Here is a 21,628-nt window from a genome sequence, read left to right as displayed (position 1 = left end):
TTCGTAGTTCAGCCTACTAGGGCTGAAAGCAAGATGATTGATGAGGCAAAAGAAAATGATTTATTGATTGTGGAATGCAAAGAGACTTGACATTTGATTAATAAGAATCACACTAAAGTCTATGAATAAGGGAGGATGCTTTGAATAACTAGGACCTACGCCCCGTACGCAAAGTCACTCTAGACAAGGATTAGAGAAACTCTGTCTCATCGTTCCTTATTACTTTAAGGCTCATGGCGCATGATACTTTTTTGGAGAAGAATCTTCATTGTAGCTCCTTGTGTTGATGTTGCTTTGCATGAAAAAGACTTGGTAGTTTATTTGATTGGTATTGCACTAAAGTCTATGAATAAGGGTGAACGTTTTGAATAGCTAGGGCATACACCCCGTACACAAAGTTAATCTAGACAAGGATAGGAGAAACTCTGTCTCATCATTCCTTATTACTTAAGGCTCGTATCATACAATTTGAATCGCATTTACCAAGTGTTGACCTTTGATTTATCTTGTATAATCCGCTGCTTGGTGTGACTGAGGATGCCTTGATTGGGAGTCTGAATTGAGGCTTCGAGCTCCACAGCTTCCAGAAAAAGTCTTATTAAGTGACCAATGGTCTTTTGGTCACTCCAATTAGACTGTGGGATTATACAAGGTCAAAGGATTTAGTTGATCAAAATTACTTTTCATCAATTTGAATTAAGGGTTTGATTTGATTTTGAGAACTAGGTCTAATCCTAATCTAAGGGTTAGAATGATTCAAATTAACCTGAGATCATGTTATGATTAGTCAAAAATTCGATTAAAAGTTTTAAGTCAAAACTCCTAAAGGGTATACATTTGTTATATGGCTAAAAATAGTAAAATAAACCCCTAAGGGGCAAAATAGTCTTTTTACAATAATATCAACATTGAATTAATTCTTTAATCACGAAAATTCTAATTCAAATCAAATAAATCCTAAATGATTCTAATTTCTAAAACTAATCAAGGTTAGTGAATTCCAAAGTTTCTAAAAATTCTATTAAACTAAATCAATTTTTAATGCTTTTAAAAATCTATCAGCCTAATTAATCTAATCAAGATCTAAAACCTTAATTATATTGATTAAATCCTAATCCTCTAATTGAACTAATTAACCTAAATAGTCCTAAAATCTAATCACATTCTAACTTCTTAATCCTACTTATAATCCTCTAGTTACTAAATAATCAAAGAATAAAACAAACAAAACAAGCCCAAAACTAGGATTGGGCCTTGAGGAAAAATGTGTGCAGGCCCGCTGAAGCATGTGGATGGTGGAGAGGTTCAAATGGGACTCACAGCAGAGGCTCATCACTTATCCAAGCCATGTTGTTGGGGGTGTGAATAGGGGACAAAACTCAAATGAGGGTCAACTGCTTGGGCTTAAGGCCCAAAACGGGATACCAACAGTGCAACCCGGCTTTTATTGACTAATGAAGGAGGATGGAGCAATGCAGAAACAGAAACTCCATGAGAAGGAACGCGGCCACGCGATTTGGACTCCTCGTCGTCGTAATATCTCCAAGAAGCAATGCAGTCGCCGGCGACGTATTCTTTGAATTCATCACCATTGTATCTCTTTGAAGACCGACCTCTCGTTTCCACAGCACCGCCGCATATTCAATCGTCTGTCATCAGACATCGCATTTGGATTTGCATCGCAGAGCTCTCCACCATGGATTCACCGTCTTCACGTCTTGGAATTGTGTGATCCGTCGACTTCAAACAAGAATTCGATTCACCAACTCAACGATTCAACGCTTCAATCGTCGAGTTTTGCGAAAAAAGGACAAACAGCGTCAAAAAAATGGATCCGAGATGTACCAGATTGATGCCTTAATGGTGAATAGGTGTGAACTCTCTTCTTCTTCCTATGCCTCGATTCGATTTCTCCTCTTCTTCTTCTTTGGTTTTCTGTGTGTGAATTCTGACGACGAGTATTGAATCGTTTACGTTTGTGTGATGCAGTGAGCGATTGCACCTGTGTTGCGAGGTTGCAGTGTGAATTCCTTCAATGCAGGGTCGACTCCTCTGATGCGGAATCGAAATCTTTGATGCGAAATTTGAAGCAGTGTTGGTTGATGCATGTAGATTACAACCCTAAGTTTGCAGAGTTTAGTGTGAAAGCAGAACGAATGAGATTGGGAGATGCTTGGTGTAGAGTGAAGTGATTGCAGCAGGGAAAAATTTGCAGAATGAAGAAGAAGAAAACTGTGGACTGAAGATAGGTGAGTGTTCTTAAATAGAGCTTTATTCCGTTTTCAAATTCACATGAAATGCTTTCCAAATTCTCACTAAATTGGGAATTCTGTTGCAAGTTAGTTGTAAATGTAAATCCAAATGGAAATGAAATGTTAATTATAAATGAAATTCTTTTCTAAATTCAGTTAGTTTCCACATTGTGCTTAGTTGGTTAGTGATAGTGGGCTTTTATTTGGACTGTTGATTGGAATATGGTTGGATGAATGTTAGTTATGCAGAATGTTGTTAGCCATGGCCAAGCGTTTCTGTTAATGAAAAGACTACAGGGTTAACTGAATTATGCGTTATGAATTGTGCAGGTGCTTTCACTTGTGTTCAGCTCCACCATGGATCGAATCTATCCGGCTGACTACATGATCAATCATTATTATACCTTCCAGCACGTCTTGTCGCTCGAACATGATACCGCCTATTAGATGAAGCATAGCGCTCACGGACAGCATGGTACATGTAATTGTCCAACTCCCTTCCTTGGAACCTTGCTAGCAAGTAGAAATGGTGGTACGTACATAAGGGTCTAATACAGGATCTGGTTAACAAGGCACAAGCAGCAAGTCCAATTCCTATTACTGATGAGATCTTCTTCTCTAAAACAAGTGATAATTTAGTTATAACTTGGAGTGAGTGGTGTAATGTGATGTTGATTTGAATGTGGTGTATGTAATTGTAATGATGAAATGAACTATTATATTGTGATTTAGAATTTGAAATGGTCTTGTAGTCTTGGACTAGTGAAATGGGTTTATGGCACAAGTCAAAAGTTAACTGAATTGATTTTGGGTTTTGTTGTAATAGTGTAATGAGATTAGATTGTAGGAATGAATGTAGTTGACTTGGGAATTTATTGTAATTTGTGTATGTGACTTTTGAATGGTGTTGGCCTTGTTCAAGTGTCCATTGGTTAAAATGCTCATGATTCCTGTCAATACTGCTAGTTAATGGATGAATGCTTAAAAGGTTAGGTTGGTTCTGTTAAAATCCAGTTGGGGTTAAAACTAATATTTTGTATCTGATATGGCCATGGCATATGCCATGGGCCTTATGGAGAACGCCAACAATATTTGACACATGTTTTTTATACTTCAGGGCTAGAAAATGATTTTTTTTTGTCTTTAATTGATTTTTAAGGCCAAATTTTTATGCAAGTAGATCGTTTAAGTACCTGGCCTTAAAATAATCAATCAAGTTTGTTAATTAAGTTAAGTGAAACGCAAAATAAATCAAATCAAAAAAATTGAAAGATAAAAATTTAAATGGCATTAGAAAAATCGAAATTGTGGGTTGCCTCCCAAGCATCGCTATGTTTTACGTCGATAGCTCGACAAACATTTTTAAAAATGACTCCTAAATTAGAAAGCATAACAAATCCTAATTAAAAAGCAGAAAATCCTAAACTAGAAAAAATGGGAAATAATATCCTCCCCCATAATAAAACCGAGCAGTATCCTCACTGTTCAAATGGGAGGTAGGAATGTGGTAATATGATGGGAAAATAGCAAGTGTACTATTTTTCTCACTGTAGAAATAAAAGGGAAATTCCCCGTTTGTCGATCTCAAGGACTGGTTGACGACACAGAGTTTATAGATTGTTTCAATTAGACAAAAGCCTTTGGTTTTTGTGTTGTGATTAATTATACTACCAATTGCAGATAAATAAAACAAGTAAAAAGGTTGAGCGAGATACAAATGAGAGAAGATTGCTAGGGTTTGGTGAATGAAACTTCTTGCAACAGATATACTTTATGAAGGTTTAGACAATATTCCTGTCCAATTAAGTCCGGTCCTCCAGATTATCTATTCCTAATTCCTTAGTGAAAAGACCTTTGATTATGTAACCTAATTACTATGTCCATAAATAATTAAGTTCATACTCAAGCATTCAAATATCAAGAATTACCGGTCAGATAGAAAATCCCTAGTCCTAGGTTATTTTTACTATCCAAAGTTCTTATCCAGATCAATGAATAATCGCTGTCCAGCTTAAACTATTCATATTAATCATCATTCGTTGGTCCGACGAATAAAGCATAAAGAACAGTAATAAGAACAAATCAATGGAAAAGAAGAAATAATCAATGCATTCATAAACATCAAATCTGTCACATTCAGAATCAGGGTCACCCCCCTAGCAATGGGGGGTTTAGCTACTCATAATCGAAATAAAAACAAAGATTAACATTGTTGTCATTACAGAATTTCGTGAGGAATCAATCTTCAATCGTCGGAAAACTCTTGAACATATGAATCCTTTGATAATCGTAGAGTCTCCAGCTCTTAAAACGCGTCTCTTTTCTCTCCAAATCGTCCAACCCCCGGAAAATCGTGTTCTGCCCTCTTAATAGCTATTCAGTTGGACTTTTCCTGATTTTGTGCTCCATACGCGTACTGAGCTGTCTCATACGCGTACTGCACGTAAGACAGCCTCTGATACGCGTATTGCCCAGGCTGGTACGCGTATTGCCCAGTCTGGTACGCGTACTGCCCAGTCCCATACGCGTATCACCAGAGGCTTGCTATTTTGCTTGATTTTCCATCCCTCTGGTCATATGCGTATGCTACGCGTACTGGGCAGGTCCATACGCGTATCATGTTAGGCCATACGCGTATGGACAGCAGGTTCTCCAAAAAATGATTTTTTCTTCCGTTTTCTTGCTCGGGCTCAATTTCGCATCTGACGTTTGATTTCCTGAGCTTCCAAACTAGTTTTTTACCTGCTAACATACCAAAAAGTGTAAAATATCCTCAAGAAACTCATAAGTAACAACACACTTAATATTATAGAATTGAGCTTATATCCAACTAAAAATGCTCCAGTTTACACAGTTTACCTGACTTATTTACGGTTAAATAGTGGAATGTCTAGCATAAATGGTGACTGATCACAACCCCAAACTTAGCTTGTTGCTTGTCCTCAAGTAACATTTTATTACCATCAAAGATCATGTCACCCAAAACTTACTGTAAAACAGTTCTTACCACAATACTGCTGAAATCTTTCGCACTGGACCTCTTGATGTTTTTCAGGTTTTCTGATTCTTCCACATAACCAACGAGCTAGAAACTCTTTCCCTCAGAGATATGACTTTACCTGTCAGCTTATATCACACTCTCACCAAGTCTCTCTGGGTTAAAGTGTTATCACTCTCAAATCACAATATGCAATATCAAATCAGAAGTTTGAATAAATTCTCTCATCCTATCAACATGTACAATCACACACACTTTTTGAGGTCTTTTAGGGTTGTAACGGGGCTTTGGTTTAGGTAGGGTATGAAATTGGAACAAGGAGTTTTTTTTTTCTTTTGGGTTGTAACGAGGTTTTGGTTTAGGTAGGCTATGAAATTTGAACAAAGGTTTTTGGGTTCAGAGTACATGAAATCATTCTCTCACTACGTTTCTTTTCTATTATTCCTATAGGGTTATGCAATCCTCTTTTCCTTTTATATATAGTGAATGTAGCATCTTTCAAAAGCTGTTCTTTTATTGTTTTTCTCTTTTCTCTTTCTTTCTTTTCATGTTGTTGTTTTTTTTTCTTTTTTTTTTCCTTTTTCTCTTCTTTTTTTTTTTATTTTTTTTTTTATTTTGTATACTACATTCACCTACTATTCACGTACTGCAAAGCTACCCCAAACTTAAAGGTTGTTATTCCAACAGCAACCCCAAACTTAGATAGAAACGTAGAGATGAAATCAATCCTCACATACTCTGAACAGGGTAGGATAGGTACAAGGTCATGGCTTTTAGAAAAAAAATGGGTATATCAGAAATAAATGATTAACAGGCTCAACAGGGTAAAACAATGGATAATAATAATAATAAAGGGATGGCTAGAAAGGCTCTAGGTGATAAACAAAAACATGCCTCAGTGTGTGTATTCGTACAGCTAATAATAACAAAAGAACGTACGCAAACCAAGATTGATAAAGACATACCTGATATCTCTCATATGATGATAAGTGTTTGGGTTTTTATGATCTCACCAGGACGGGTTAAGCTGACTTGTTCTATCATACCTCTGAGTTCAAAGTTCATGCTCGTGGTTCTGATGTTAATCTTAACCAGTGCGTCCAATCATAAACAACAGTATCTACAGTCAGGGGACTGAAAGAGAGGACGCCCCAAGTATTTGGTGTAAGTGATCAAGAAACCCAATAGCCAGACATAGTCACGTATCTAACGAAATAAACAGGAAAATGGAGGTAAACCAAATCAAATTCATTAGATTAAGATAACCTATAATAGGTGATTACATCAAAGCAAAATAAAATAAAAACTGAATAAACCTAAAAAACAAAAATACATAGAGAAAACCAAAAGTACAAAAAAAACATAATCAATCACCCAGTCCACCGTCCTGCATATGGGTATCAAAGTCAATCTCATCTGTCGGATCCAACATAGTGTGCCCTCGTGCGAAGGCAGAGATAGGCGTCAACGTCTCTGTGTGACCCGACGGAGTATGCTGCTGCTGAGGTGGTGTCTGGTGCGGTGGCTGCTGCGGAATCTCTCCCCCTATCTGAACTGGCTGGTTCCACCAAGGAAAGGTGAACTGGCCGAAGTGAGGTGCTGGAGGCGGTCCGGAGAATCTATCTCTAAAGCGCTGTACCTCCTCCCAAAGATCTGTCTGATGAGTAAGCACTCTCCCTGACAGTCCATACTGAAAGCAGAAGTCCTGCATAACACAAAACTGTGACATCTGCATCCGGTACTCTCTGGAGTTCTCATCAATCGGAGGAGGCTGAGGTGGCTGTGTCTCTGCTGCAGTCGGCTGAGCCTCCTGGTGCGGAGCACTGGTGCTTCCCTCCCTGTCTCGTGGTCGCCTCAGAGGTCGGGGCGGATCATCTGTGACCGTCCTCTCCTTCATCCAATGGGCGTTCAGCGGTGCAGCCGGTCGCAACATCAGTGAATCAGAGAAATCCGGAACCCCAGCTTTCTTGCACAACAGGTAAATCACAGTCGCATGGCCTAAGGATTTCTTTGGCGACTGAGCGATGTCATCCATATCAGCAGCGATGATCTGTCCAATATTCACTTGTTTCTGATGCAGGATCTGATGAAGAAGTAGGGCACGCTCTGATATCAATTCCGACCCGCTCCGATTAGTGCTCAAATTATGATGAATGAAATATGCCAATGCCTTAGGAATCAGAGCTAGATCAACTACCATAATCTTCGCCGGAGAGATTTTTGAAGTGGGTGCCCAATCATGACCTGGCCTAATCAGTGAGTTTTTCATATCAGTGTATGGCCAGTAGTTCTTGTCAGACCGTTTCATTTCGGTAAACGGGCAAACAGAATCATAGAATTTGCATTTTAGCACACTGTTAATCGTCTTCCCATCATATTTGATTACTTTGCCCCTTACCCATGAAACGAACGCTGCATTCCCTGTGGGGTCTTCTTCATCAGATGTTACCCGTAGTGCATTAGCGTAGAACTCCCAGATCAGATCAAGTGAAACCGGTTGGATTTTGTCATTGAAGTAGATTAACTTCTGCTTCTTGAGAATATTAGTGACCTCTGGAAACGTATCATTCTGATACATCCAGTGTTTTTCTTCGACCATGCTTCGACTCTTGATTTGCTCATATCTATCTTCATGGTATGTGGTACGGAATTGGTTGACCTCGTTTGGTGATTGAGACATGATATGGATCTGTAGCCTGAATGAAAAAGAAGAAAACAGAGAAAAAACAAAGCAATACGCACAAAACACGTAACGAAAACAGTGAGAAAATGAAGTCCGTACGGACAAAAACTATATAAGCATGCCCACAAAATGATACGCGTATGATACGCAGCCAATACGCGTATCTGGCTCCCATACGCGTACCATACGCGTATTGTTCTCTTTTACGCGTATCATACGCGTTTCACCAGAGGAGCGCATTTTTGTTGTCCCATACGCGTATCAGGAGATCCATACGCGTATTGGCAGATTCTCATTTTCATTTTCAGCATTTTTTTTCTATTTTAATAAAAAAAATTCTTTTTCTTAAAAAAAACTGACTCGGGAAAAATAAAATGACAAAACCAATCAAACCTCCCTTGGGTTGCCTCCCAAGCAACGCTTCGTTTAACGTCGCATGGCTCGAAGGGACACCTCATACTCAGATGAGTTTAACAGTTTCAATTGGTCCCCCTTCACCGGGATTGTATGGTTTCAACCTCTGACCATTAACTTTGAAGGTGTCGCCATTCTTCTCATTTTTAAGCTCTATTGCTCCATAAGGAAGTACTTTGTTAATGACGAACGGTCCAGACCATCTTGACCTCAATTTCCCTTGGAACAGCTTCAACCTGGAATTAAACAGCAGTACAAGTTGTCCCTCCCGAAATTCCCTCTTCTGGATCTTTTGATCATGCCACTTTTTTGTTTGTTCTTTGTAAATTTTGGCATTTTCATAAGCTTGATTCCTGAATTCTTCCAACTCATGAAGTTGAAGAATTCGGGATTCACCAGCTTTGAAAAGATCACAGTTGAGGAATTTGGAGGCCCAGAAGGCTCTGTGCTCGAGTTCGAGTGGTAAATGACAAGCCTTACCGTAAACTAATTGATAGGGGGACATACCTATTGGTGTTTTAAATGCAGTCCTGTATGCCCACAATGCATCATCCAACTTTACTGACCAATCTTTCCGAGAAGCACTTACTGTCTTTTCTAAGATCTGCTTTATTTGAGGGTTGGATACTTCCACTTGCCCACTCGTCTTGGGGTGATATGGTGTGGCTATCTTATGTTTGACATTATACTTCTTCAACAGATTCTCCAAGAGTTTATTTATAAAATGCGTACCTTGGTCACTAATTAAAGCCCGTGGTACCCCAAACCTAGAGAAGATGTTATGCCTCAAGAACTTCACCACCACTTTAGCATCATTTGTTGGTAATGCCACAGCCTCTACCCACTTTGACACATAATCGACTGCAACCAATATGTAATTCTTACCAGATGATGGCGGAAACGGTCCCATAAAATCAATACCCCAAACATCAAACAGCTCCACTTCTAACATGGAGTTTTGCGGCATCTGATTCCGCTTTGTAATGTTACCTATTCGTTGGCACCTATCACATTCTCGGACTATAGAATTTGCATCCTTGAAGAGCGACGACCAATACAAACCCGATTGGAAGACTTTTGCTGCAGTTCTATCTCCACTGAAATGTCCACCATACTCCGAATTATGACAAGCTTTTAGAATGTCGGCTTGCTCTCTTTCTGGAACACATCTTCTGATCAAACCATCCACTCCCTTTTTATAGAGAAATGGATCATCCCATAGGTATAACCTGCAATCATAAAGAAACTTTTTCTTTTGGTGAGAATTAAAGTCATCAGGTATAACCCCACCTACCACATAGTTGGCATAGTCAGCAAACCATGGTATCTCCTGAACAGCAAGTATTTTCTCATCAGCGAATGTGTCCTGAATAGGATGTTCCTCCTCCGTTTCTTTGATTGGGGACATGCGAGATAAGTGGTCCGCGACCGTGTTCTCGCACCCCTTTTTGTCTTTGATTTCCAAATCAAACTCCTGAAGGAGGAGGATCCATCTCAAAAGTCTCGGTTTTAATTCCTGCTTAGCAAACAAATACTTTAAAGCAGCATGATCAGTATACACAATAACTTTTGAACCAAGCAAATACGACCTAAATTTGTCAAAAGCATAAACCACGGCCAACAACTCCTTTTCGGTAGTTGCATAATTCATTTGGGCCGGGTTAAGGACATGACTAGCATAATAAATCACATGCAATAATTTGTCCTTTCTCTGTCCTAGGACAGCCCCCACAGCAAGGTCACTTGCATCACACATTATTTCGAAAGGCAAGGACCAATCGGGGGCGATTACAACAGGTGCACTGATCAACTTACTCTTTAAAGTTTCGAAAGCTACCATGCAGTTTTTATCAAAATTAAATTGCTTGTCCTTGACTAGCAAATCAGTCAATGATTTGGCCACTTTTGAGAAGTCCCTGATAAACCTGCGATAAAAACCTGCATGACCCAAAAAACTCCTTATCCCTTTTTCATTCACCGGAGGTGGGAGGTTAGCTATAACCTCCACTTTGGCTTTGTCCACTTCAATTCCTTTGTGGGAAATTTTGTGTCCTAGCACAATTCCTTCCTGCACCATGAAATGACATTTCTCCCAATTGAGAATAAGGTTAGTTTCCTGACATCTTTGCAAAACAAGAGACAAGTTAGCTAAACAATTATCAAAAGAAGAACCAAACACAGAGAATTCATCCATAAACACCTCCATATACTTTTCAAGCATGTCGGAGAATATAGATGTCATACACCTCTGAAAAGTAGCTGGGGCATTGCATAGCCCAAATGGCATCCGTCTGTAAGCGAAAATACCATAAGGACATGTAAATGCAGTTTTTTCCTGATCTTCCGGGGCTACAGCAATTTGATTGTATCCCGAATATCCATCCAGAAAGCAATAATACTCATGAACTTCAAGTCTTTCTAACATTTGATCAATAAAAGGGAGAGGAAAATGATCCTTTCTTGTTGCTGTGTTCAATCTTCTGTAATCGATGCATACTCGCCACCCTGTCACTGTGCGAGTTGGGATCAGTTCATTCTTTTCATTTAAAATTACTGTGGTTCCTCCTTTCTTTGGTACCACATGCACTGGACTTACCCACGAGCTGTCAGAAATGGGGTAAATCATTCCCGAATCTAACAACTTTACAACCTCTTTCCTTACCACTTCTTTCATTGCTGGATTTAACCTCCTTTGTGGTTGTACTACTGGTTTCTGATTATCCTCCATCAGTATCTTATGCATGCATACCGTGGGGCTAATACCTTTTAAATCCTCAATAGTCCACCCAATAGCACTTTTATGTTTCTTTAGTACCTGTATCAACTTTTCCTCATCTATTGCATTTAGCTCAGAACTGATAATAGCAGGATAATTTGTTCCAGATCCTAGAAAGACATATTTAAGATTTACAGGTAATTGTTTTAATTCAAAATTTATACCTGGTTTACATACCTTTTCATTTTCTGATTCTGGTGAAGATCTCAGATCCTCCCACCGGCGTGGTTTGGATTTCATCCAAAGAGGTTGTGTATCCAGCATGGCAAGCACTTCTTTTTCTTTTTCATCATCATTCTCTTCAATCTCTCTGACCGACAGACTAAGAACTCTTTCCAATGGTAATTCAGGAAACTTCCTTTGCATTGTGCTAGTTACCATTTGATCAATTACTTCCATAGAGTGGTTTGTACACATATCCTCTTTATGTTTCATAGTATCTCGGACATCAATTCTGAGCTCTTCATCATATACCTTTAGGGTCAAGGTACCTCCCTCAATGTCTATCATGCATCTACCTGTTTCTAAGAAAGGTCTGCCCAGAATCAGAGGTATCTCTTCATCTTCTGGCATTTCCAAAATTACAAAATCAACAGGAAAAACAAATTTATCAACTTTGACCAGAACATCCTCAACTACCCCAAAAGGTCTCTTCACTGAGTGGTCAGCAAATTGAAGTGTCATTCTGGTATCTTGAACATTTCCAATTCCTAGCTTCCTGTAAATAGACAAAGGCATAAGGCTAACACTAGCCCCTAAATCAATCAGCGCCCTTTTAAAAGACCTATCTCCAATGGTACACGGGATGGTCACAGAACCTCTATCTGGCTTCTTTACTGGAATCTTCATACCCTGCAAAATAGCACTACAAGTTTCAGTTAATATAACAGGGTCAGTGTCAGTGGTGCGCTTCTTGGAGATGATGTCTTTCATGAACTTCGCATAGATAGGCATCTGCTCGAGTGCCTCAGAGAATGGAATATTGATTTCTAATTTCCTGAACAACTCCATGAATTTCTGAAAATTTTTCTCATCTTGCTTCTTCTTTTTGTTTCTTTGTGGGAATGGAAGCTTAATGATGGGTTTTGGTTCAGGTAGCTTTTCTTGTACCACCGGCAGTGTCACACTTTCTTCCTCAGGTGGTGTCTTGTTTTCTAAGATTTCCAGGTCCACTTCAAGCAATTGATCTTCTTCTTCATCCTTCTTCTTAAGATCTTCAACAGATTTCCCGCTTCTTGTTGTTACCGCACTCACATTATTGTGCTCCCTCGGATTTGTCACTGTTGCACTAGGTAATGCGCCTGGTGTTTGGGAATTTGTTATCTGTTGTGCTATCTGACCCAATTGAATCTCCAGATTTTTAATGGATGCATTGGTGCTCTTCTGATTATTCCTGGTTTCTTCCTGAAATTGCATACTCTGAGTTGCCATCTTTTCTATAGCAATCTCCCAATCCACTTTCTTAGGTACTTGTTGCTGATAAGGTTGCTGTTGGTACGGTGGTTGTTGTTGTGGAGGTCCTTGGTTCTGAATATTACCTTGCTGATCTTTCCAAGAGAAATTAGGATGATTTTTCCACCCCGGATTATAAGTATTTGAGTAGGGATTATTCTGCCTCAGGTAATTTATTACTTGCACCTGTTCTGCGGTTGCAACACAATGCATGGTAAAGTGTGGTCCACTACAAATCTCACAAATCATGGTCGGAACCGGTTGCACTTGAGCAACAGTCTGGGTACCTAAATTCATAGCTTTCAATCTTCTTTCAACCTCAGCAGCAACCTGGTCTTCCATTTTCACTACCTGATTTGCTAATTTCAAGTCAATTTTTCCCTCCGGCTGATTCACAGTACGGTCATATAATTCCAAATGCTCATTCGCTGCAATAGCTTCGATGATCTTTTTGATACCGGTTGCTGTTGAAAAATTAGATGAGCCACCAGCAGCTGTATCAATGAGTTGCTTAGTCTTCATCTTCAGCCCATTTACAAAATTCTGCATTTGTTCAGTTTCATCTAGATTATGTGTAGGACATGCAACTAAACATCTCTTGAATCTTTTGTATGCATCTCCAAGTGTCTCTCCGTCTTTCTGTTTAAAATTCACAATGTCATACCTCTTACGGATATACACAGAAGCAGAAAAATACTCGTTCAAGAATGCTGTTTCCATTTGTTGCCAAGTAGTAATGCTTCCTGCGGGTAGGGAATAGAACCATTCCTCAGCGTCCTCAGATAACGTGAATGGGAACATGACCAATCTCTTTGCCTCTTCAGAATGCCCATCAATTTTTAATGATGTAGTCATAGTTAGAAATCTCTGCAGATGCTTGTTTGCATCCTCATTGATCTTTCCTGCAAAAGGTTTGCTTTCTAACTGACGGATAGTTGAGGGGTGTAACTGGAAGTGAGAAACATTAACAGGTTGGTTAACAATGGTCAACCGCATTGCTGGGTTATTCTGTCTGCCATAGTCACCTAAAAGTCTTTCCGCTGGGGGTGGGTCTGCAGCCATGTTTACAGTGTCTGGATGTGAATCTGTGTCTGACTCAGATTTTTCGGAGTGAACAGAGACTGGTGTGCCAGGTGTGACCGGTTCTTCGGTGTCAGAGTTTGCCAGTTTCTTTCTTCTAACTTCTCTGAGCTTTGCACGCAATGTTCTCTCTGGTTCTGCGTCAAAATGAAAATCAGCTGAGGCCTTACCTCGCATACACAGATTAGAAAGAAATTAGTTATAATAAAAATAAAAATAAAAATAAAATTAGTAGTAAATAAAATTTTGGATGCAAAGCAACAAAATTCTAATTGAAAATAAATTAATAAACTCTATTATCTTTGGCAGTCCCCGGCAACGGCGCCAAAAACTTGATGGGAAAATAGCAAGTGTACTATTTTTCTCACTGTAGAAATAAAAGGGAAATTCCCCGTTTGTCGATCTCAAGGACTGGTTGACGACACAAAGTTTATAGATTGTTTCAATTAGACAAAAGCCTTTGGTTTTTGTGTTGTGATTAATTATACTACCAATTGCAGATAAATAAAACAAGTAAAAAGGTTGAGCGAGATACAAATGAGAGAAGATTGCTAGGGTTTGGTGAATGAAACTTCTTGCAACAGATATACTATATGAAGGTTTAGACAATATTCCTGTCCAATTAAGTCCGGTCCTCCAGATTATCTATTCCTAATTCCTTAGTGAAAAGACCTTTGATTATGTAACCTAATTACTATGTCCATAAATAATTAAGTTCATACTCAAGCATTCAAATATCAAGAATTACCGGTCAGATAGAAAATCCCTAGTCCTAGGTTATTTTTACTATCCAAAGTTCTTATCCAGATCAATGAATAATCGCTGTCCAGCTTAAACTATTCATATTAATCATCATTCGTTGGTCCGACGAATAAAGCATAAAGAACAGTAATAAGAACAAATCAATGGAAAAGAAGAAATAATCAATGCATTCATAAACATCAAATCTGTCACATTCAGAATCAGGGTCACCCCCTAGCAATGGGGGGTTTAGCTACTCATAATCGAAATAAAAACAAAGATTAACATTGTTGTCATTACAGAATTTCGTGAGGAATCAATCTTCAATCGTCGGAAAACTCTTGAACATATGAATCCTTTGATAATCGTAGAGTCTCCAACTCTCAAAACGCGTCTCTTTTCTCTCCAAATCGTCCAACCCCCGGAAAATCGTGTTCTGCCCTCTTAATAGCTATTCAGTTGGACTTTTCCTGATTTTGTGCTCCATACGCGTACTGAGCTGTCCCATACGCGTACTACACGTAAGACAACCTCTGATACGCGTATTGCCCAGACTGGTACGCGTATTGCCCAGTCTGGTACGCGTACTGCCCAGTCCCATACGCGTATCACCAGAGGCTTGCTATTTTGCTTGATTTTCCATCCCTCTGGTCATATGTGTATGCTACGCGTACTGGGCAGGTCCATACGCGTATCATGTAAGGCCATACGCGTATGGACAGCAGGTTCTCCAAAAAATGATTTTTTCTTCCGTTTTCTTGCTCGGGCTCAATTTCGCATCTGACGTTTGATTTCCTGAGCTTCCAAACTAGTTTTTTACCTGCTAACATACCAAAAAGTGTAAAATATCCTCAAGAAACTCATAAGTAACAACACACTTAATATTATAGAATTGAGCTTATATCCAACTAAAAATGCTCCAGTTTACACAGTTTACCTGACTTATTTACGGTTAAATAGTGGAATGTCTAGCATAAATGGTGACTGATCATAATACTCAAACAAAGAATCAACCACTTTGTCCGACATTAGGATGTAAGAATACGCAGATATAGTAGATCTCCTGATAAATATGATTGAACAGCTCATGTGTCACATCCATAAAACCGTGGAAATCCAGGCGAATGATAGCGACATCATCCCGAAGAGTAGAAACTTCAGTCCCTAAGGGCGTCAAGTGCAGTAGCATGATTAATGTGAGGAATGGCATGAGTAGTAGAGGCATGCGAAGGTGTGTCGGAGAGGGGATTGGATGGTATTCATAGGTAGGAGGGGTCTCAGGTGGAATGGGTCATTCTCTCTGACCTTCTAAGTCATATAGCCAGTTATCTCGGTTGTGCACATTGGTCCTCCCATGGTTAGGCAAAGTAAAATGGTGTACCACCTCATTTCTAATCAGCAACACATACTCATTGGGTCCTCAGTTTCTTATAAGTTTATGGTTGAAATAGAATACTATATTCATTGGTCGAATACCTCCTAGAGGGGTCAAACGGGAAAATGGGGTTTTAAGACTGATAGCCGCAACAATCATGGTAATAAGGCCTTATATCAAAATGGGTCTGTGGGTAGCATGTGCAATTCTATCTAGGTTAGCAAGCATAAAAGTGGCAGCATTAACTGGCCTAGATTGAAAGACACAAAATATGATAAATAGCTCGACTCTGGACATAGAGATAATGTTCTCTTACTTTTTGAAAAGGGTATAGGCAAAGATCATGTGAAAATATCTGATAGTTGGGTTGCGGATACTGTTGGAGTCCATGGAATTTGGTTCAGGATGTGAGGTCCCAGAGATGCTACCCCAAAAGTAATCAAGTTCATTTTCCATAAGCCTATCCTCTTGTGCTTCAGTAAAAACGCCAGGGCCACTAGGGAATCCTAAGAGGTCAGCCATCTCACGGTGGTTAAAGCTAGGTATAGCCAAATAACCTAAAGGTGGTTAAGCCTCTATTAAACCCCATCCCACGGTTTGGATCATAGAAGAAGGAAATCAGAAACTCAAGGGTTAGTTTGTGGTAGGTATAAAATCTCCTCGTTGTAGTAAAATTATCCCAACCAGTTTGGTTAAGCATAAATCGGACACTCTCTCTAATACCTAGGGTTTACATAGTCATGCCACCAGGGTACTTAGTTAGTGCCATCTCTCTCTGAAACAGAACCTCATAACGCTGCCTTCGGGCCTCGTTTCTGAAAGTTATCTCCATATTATCGATGTTTTGCATCTTTAAAGTTAGTAGGAAAGTTAGATTGACAAGAATGTAGCCTGAAAGGAGACATGAGTCAAGTTAATACTTATTAATAAAAATATATCGCTTATTATATCAGGGGAAAAATAAGATTCAAAAGTCGTGGGTTGCCTCCCACGCAGCGCTTATTTAATGTCGATAGCTCGACACAATTTCGAAATGACTAATTTTATGAAAGAGCAGGAAACTCTTTTAGGCGAAACAAGTATAGTAACCTCTATTATCGACACAATTGTAGTGTTTAAGTCTCTGCCCATTCATAATGAATGCCTCATTAGATTTACCTATTATCTCAATGGCTCCATTTTAGAAAACTTTGATAACCTCAAAAGGTCCAGGCCATCTAGAATAGAGTTTTCTTGGAAAAAGTTTTAATCGAGAGTTGAAGAGAAGAACTAATTCACCCTCTTTAAACTATCTCCTCATTATACGCTTATCATGCCACTTTTTAGTTCGGTCCTTATAGATTTGGGCATTCTCATAGGCATCTAACATTAATTCTTGTAATTCATGGATGTCTAATATTCATTTTTCACCCGCGGCAGCATAGTCCATGTTTAGGGCCTTAATAGTCTAATAAGCTTTATGCTCTAGATCAACCGGCTGATGGAAGGATTTACCATATACTAACTTAAAGGGTGTGGTTCCTATGGGAGTTTTGTAAATCGTTCTATAGGCCCATAGAGCCTCGTGAAGTTTAGAAGACCAATCTTGCCTAGATGTTACAACAATTTTCTCTAATATTTTCTTGATTTCCCTATTGGAAATTTCAACTTGACCACTTGTTTGTGGGTGGTAAGGCGTTTCTATTCGGTGTCGGACTCCATATTTAAGCAATAGTTTTTCAAATATTTTTGAAATGAAATGAGATTCACCGTCACTAATGACGAGTCTAGGCATACCGAATCTAGGGAAGATAATGTTCTTGAAAAGTTTAATCACGACTCATGTGTCATTTATAGGAGAAGCTACAACCTCGATCCATTTCGGTACATAGTCAACCGTAACGAGTATAAATTTGTTTCCGAATGAGGAGGAGAAAGGGCCCATAAAATCAATACCCTGCACGTCAAAGATTTCCACTTCTAAGATGTTTTTCAGTGGCATCTCGTCACGTCTAGAAATGTTTCCAGTGTGTTGGCACCAGTCATATTTGATAATTACGGTGTGGATATCCTTCCATAGGCTAGGCCAATAGAGGCCATATTGTAGGATCTTTGCACATGTCTTCGAAGTGCTTGATTTCCCTTCATATGGTGCAACATGGCAATGAGTTATAATATTATCTATCTCTTCTTCAGGGACACATCGACGGAAAATACCATTTGCGCCTCTCTTGAATATGAGGGGCTCATCCCAATAGTATTGTTTTAGATCATGGAAAAACTTTTTCTTTTGTTGGTAAGTTAATTCAGGTGGAAGTACTTTGGCTGCTAGATAGTTGACAAAGTGAGGATACCAAGGGATTTTGGATTGAGCAAATGCGGCTTTCAAGATTTCTTCATTTTTAATTCCGGAGTTTCCTTTTTTGCAAGGATCATCATTTTGAGAGCATTCAGATATGTTATTTTCTAACTGGCCGATGAGTCGGTCATATGGGAAGTCATCATTGATGGGCACTTGGTCAACTTTTACATTATCGAGTCTAGAGAGGTGATCTGCTACAATGTTCTTAGTTCCTTTCTTATCATTGATTTCTAAATCAAACTCTTGTAGTAGGAGAATCCATCTTAACAGCTGTAACGGGGTTTTCGTTACCTTTAGGTTTATTGACTAAACCAAAAGTAAACATACAATTCGAGTCGCCACCGCACTTTTATTTGTCCAAAGGAAAGGCTAAAAAGCGAACAAAATCCAAGTAAGAAGTTTTATCAAATAAAAAACTAATAAAAATGTCAGAGATCTAGGTAAGGGGGTTGGTTATGAAATGGGAAGGTTTTACGCACCCAAAACATCCTCAGTACTCTAAGGGAACCTCTTTTTGCAAATGTGTGTTGTAGGTTGGTATTTGTGAAAATATGTGCAAAAGATTGGGGGATGAGAAAAGAATAGATTATATTTACAAAATTTTTGTTTGAATGGATGAACCCATTGCCTACGTACCATCACAAAGGTAGGATCAAAACCTCGTAGTTCGGGGTAAAAAATCTCAAAGATTGGTGAATTGATTTGATCAAAAGCCTTAAGGTATTTTGTTATCAAAGGGAGAAAACTCAACCTAAACCAACAATCCACCATGTGAGGAAGGCTTCAACATACTAGTGAGGGGTTAACCCTATAATAAGTATGGAAGACTTATAATCCAACCACTAAGGATAAGGTAAGGTTTACATCAACCACTATGATAACTCTAACCTATGGCTAATGTTTATGAAAAGTTAAACAAAGATGGCCATTGGAACCACAAAAACAACTTGAATTGAGTTGTATTTACAAGTTAGATTTATTTACAAAATGAAGTCAAAGTTGGATTAAGATTTATTCACAATGAGTATTGATGAAAAGATTTTGAAAAGTCAAAGGCATAATGCCTAGGTTTCTAGTTTGAAAACAATGTCAAAGTTAGAAAAGGTTTTTGGCTTGGGTTAGAGTGAGGGGAAGAAGAGAAGGGCTAGTCCTAAAGCATACAAAGATAAGAGAGAAGATAAAACCCTTGGAGTTCCTTTTCTCGAAATCATAAAGATGATAAAAGATGCTCCTTTCCTTTGGACTTAGTAACACACAAGCAATCAATCAAATATATTCAAGCTTCTAGGATCTCCAATTGGCTTGTCTCTCTTAACTTGACTATTCATGACAATGGTCCTTCTTACTATCTCAAGATGGAATCCCTATCACACAAGAGCAAACATCAAAAAGTTCACAACACAATAAGAGGAATGGACAAAGAATGAGTTTTGGAAAGGAAGTCCTTTTAAAGTCAACTTTGACATTTAGCATTCTAAAGGCATAAGGCCTAGTTGCTCTTCCACCAATTTAGCATTCTAAAGACATGAGGCCTAGTTTCTCTTGAACTCCTTTAAGCATAGGTAAGTCCTAATTCTAAGTCCTTCCTCCTTTTTGCATTGGGTTTACACAAAACAAAAGCAAAACCAACACAAAACAACAATATATTTATATACAATAATGAGCTCAAATGAGCAAAAGGAAAATGACATAAACATAAAATATATGCTCAAGTGAGCAAAATAAAAAGCAATATGAATAAATGAGCAAGAAGTAAATTGCATTAGAGTAAAGGGCAAGAAATTAAATGCTCAAATTAAAGTTAGTAATTAGTGAAGTTATGTTAGTTTGTCATAAGACAATTTAGTGCTATGTTAAGCAATCGTAAGTGGACTAATGTAGTAGTCACACCTATCTGAGGCCGGCCAATAAAACTATAGGCAAATAAAAACAAGTAAGAGATCATGACTAGTAAGCCAAGCTCCAAAAACTTGCCATGCCAAAAGAAAAGAGGAAAGACCTTGTATGGACTTTAGGTTTTTTGCTTGACCAAGAAGCAACCTATCTTGGACACAAAGCAACTTACTTGATCTTGGATCAAGTTGAGTTTGATTTGGATCAAAGAAGGTTAAACCTCTCATTTGTCAAGACCAACCCTAAGACATTAACTCATTGGCGAAAATAGAAAAAGAAAATGGGATGAAGATGAAATAGATGGAAAGAGAAATGAAGTGTCAAACACAATTGGTCAAAAGTGAATCAAATCATCATCAACCAATGTTAAACAGAAGAAAAATGAAGATCACAAGTCAACAAGTCAAACATATTTTTTTGGTATTTTTGAATTTAAAAAAATGCAAAAATAAAATGGACAAAATATGGTCAAACCTCAAATTTAATTCAAATCAACTTCAACAAATCCAATTAAATTCTCATAGGTCTAACATGGTCAAACAAGCTTTGACAATTTTTCTCAATAATTTTTGAAATCAGAAACTATTTAAAAACAATTAAAAACAATAAAAATGACACAATATGAATAAAAACTCAAATAAATCTCAAATCATTTAAGAAATTGATGAGACTATTTTTCATTGACTTATCATGATCCATATGTGTTAAGAAAATATTTTTGGATTTTTCAAACATCAAAAAGTATTTTAAAATGAATTAAAACTATTAAAAACCAAATAATTCACAAAAAATATTAAATGAAGTCACAAAAATAATTAAAAATCAAAATATGAAACTAGATTTTTCAAGAATTTTTTTGGCATTGGTCTCATATTTTTGTGACTTCAAATAAAATATTTATGAATTTTTGTAAGTAAAAGGAATTAAATGAAATTAAAACTAAAATAAGAAAATCAGGAAAAATCAGCGCCCTCTGATCATCTCATTAATTGACGTGGCAATGATCATGTGATTCAGAGGCACGGTCACACGAAAGACCAAAGTCAAGCGCGCTACATCTGGATTTAAAAGAAGTCAAAACAATGAAAGGCCAGTATTATAACGTTTCAGTGAGATCCAAGGGCCATGAAGCTCCCACGTGGGGATGGTGGTGGAAACCACCATCTTCTCCGGCGATCTAACCAGATTCGGCCACCACGCGCAAGGAAATGAAGTTTAATGAAAATGAAAAATGAAGGTATCAAAATGAAGCTGAGGTGATGTACATCACCCCTGTAACCGTGGATCCTCCTCAAAGTTCCTATTTTGAGAGAAATATGAGCTTGAAGATCATGGCGCATGAACTGAAATGGCACGATTTGCAAAATTGAGACCACCACTAGCCTGCCTCATGCATGAGGACTTCAGAAAACAACACAAGCCAAAGAAATTCACATCATATTGCAAGATCCATATCAAGAAAGTTTGGTGTTATACCTCTGAAATGGAGCTTCAAACAACACGAATTGTCCAAGCTCTTGATCCAATCTTGCTCTGGAAGTGTGATGGTGATGCAAGGTTAAGGAGTTGAGTTGTGAAGATCAACTAATGATGTTAAAATTCAAGCTTGAAATTGGAAATGAA

The 21,628-nt window shown here is 38.3% G+C and overlaps 1 protein-coding gene and 1 long non-coding RNA gene across 2 annotated transcripts in view; one reads left to right on the top strand and one right to left on the bottom strand.

The window, feature by feature from the left end:
* Positions 1-1,435: 1,435 nt before the first annotated feature.
* Positions 1,436-3,154, top strand: LOC127075375 (uncharacterized). The gene is made up of 3 exons (XR_007786411.1): positions 1,436-1,871; positions 1,990-2,249; positions 2,583-3,154. It is a non-coding gene; the product is annotated as an uncharacterized LOC127075375 (long non-coding RNA).
* A 3,462-nt stretch (positions 3,155-6,616) lies between these two features.
* The window catches only part of LOC127137333 (uncharacterized), a 54,932-nt gene continuing 39,920 nt past the window's right edge, over positions 6,617-21,628 (bottom strand). Inside the window, exons 2-6 of the mRNA XM_051063805.1 lie at positions 11,111-11,233; positions 10,402-10,696; positions 9,581-10,287; positions 8,584-9,289; positions 6,617-7,946 (exon numbers count right to left, since the gene is read on the bottom strand). Coding sequence (XP_050919762.1) covers positions 6,617-7,946; positions 8,584-9,289; positions 9,581-10,287; positions 10,402-10,696; positions 11,111-11,233 — 3,161 coding nt within the window. The remainder of the gene's footprint in view (positions 7,947-8,583; positions 9,290-9,580; positions 10,288-10,401; positions 10,697-11,110; positions 11,234-21,628) is intronic.

The sequence above is a fragment of the Lathyrus oleraceus genome, chromosome 4 (assembly GCF_024323335.1).
Source record: "Lathyrus oleraceus cultivar Zhongwan6 chromosome 4, CAAS_Psat_ZW6_1.0, whole genome shotgun sequence".
NCBI lineage: Eukaryota > Viridiplantae > Streptophyta > Magnoliopsida > Fabales > Fabaceae > Lathyrus > Lathyrus oleraceus.
The sequence above is the reverse complement of the archived record's forward strand: the minus strand, read 5'-3'. Positions and strand labels throughout refer to the sequence as shown.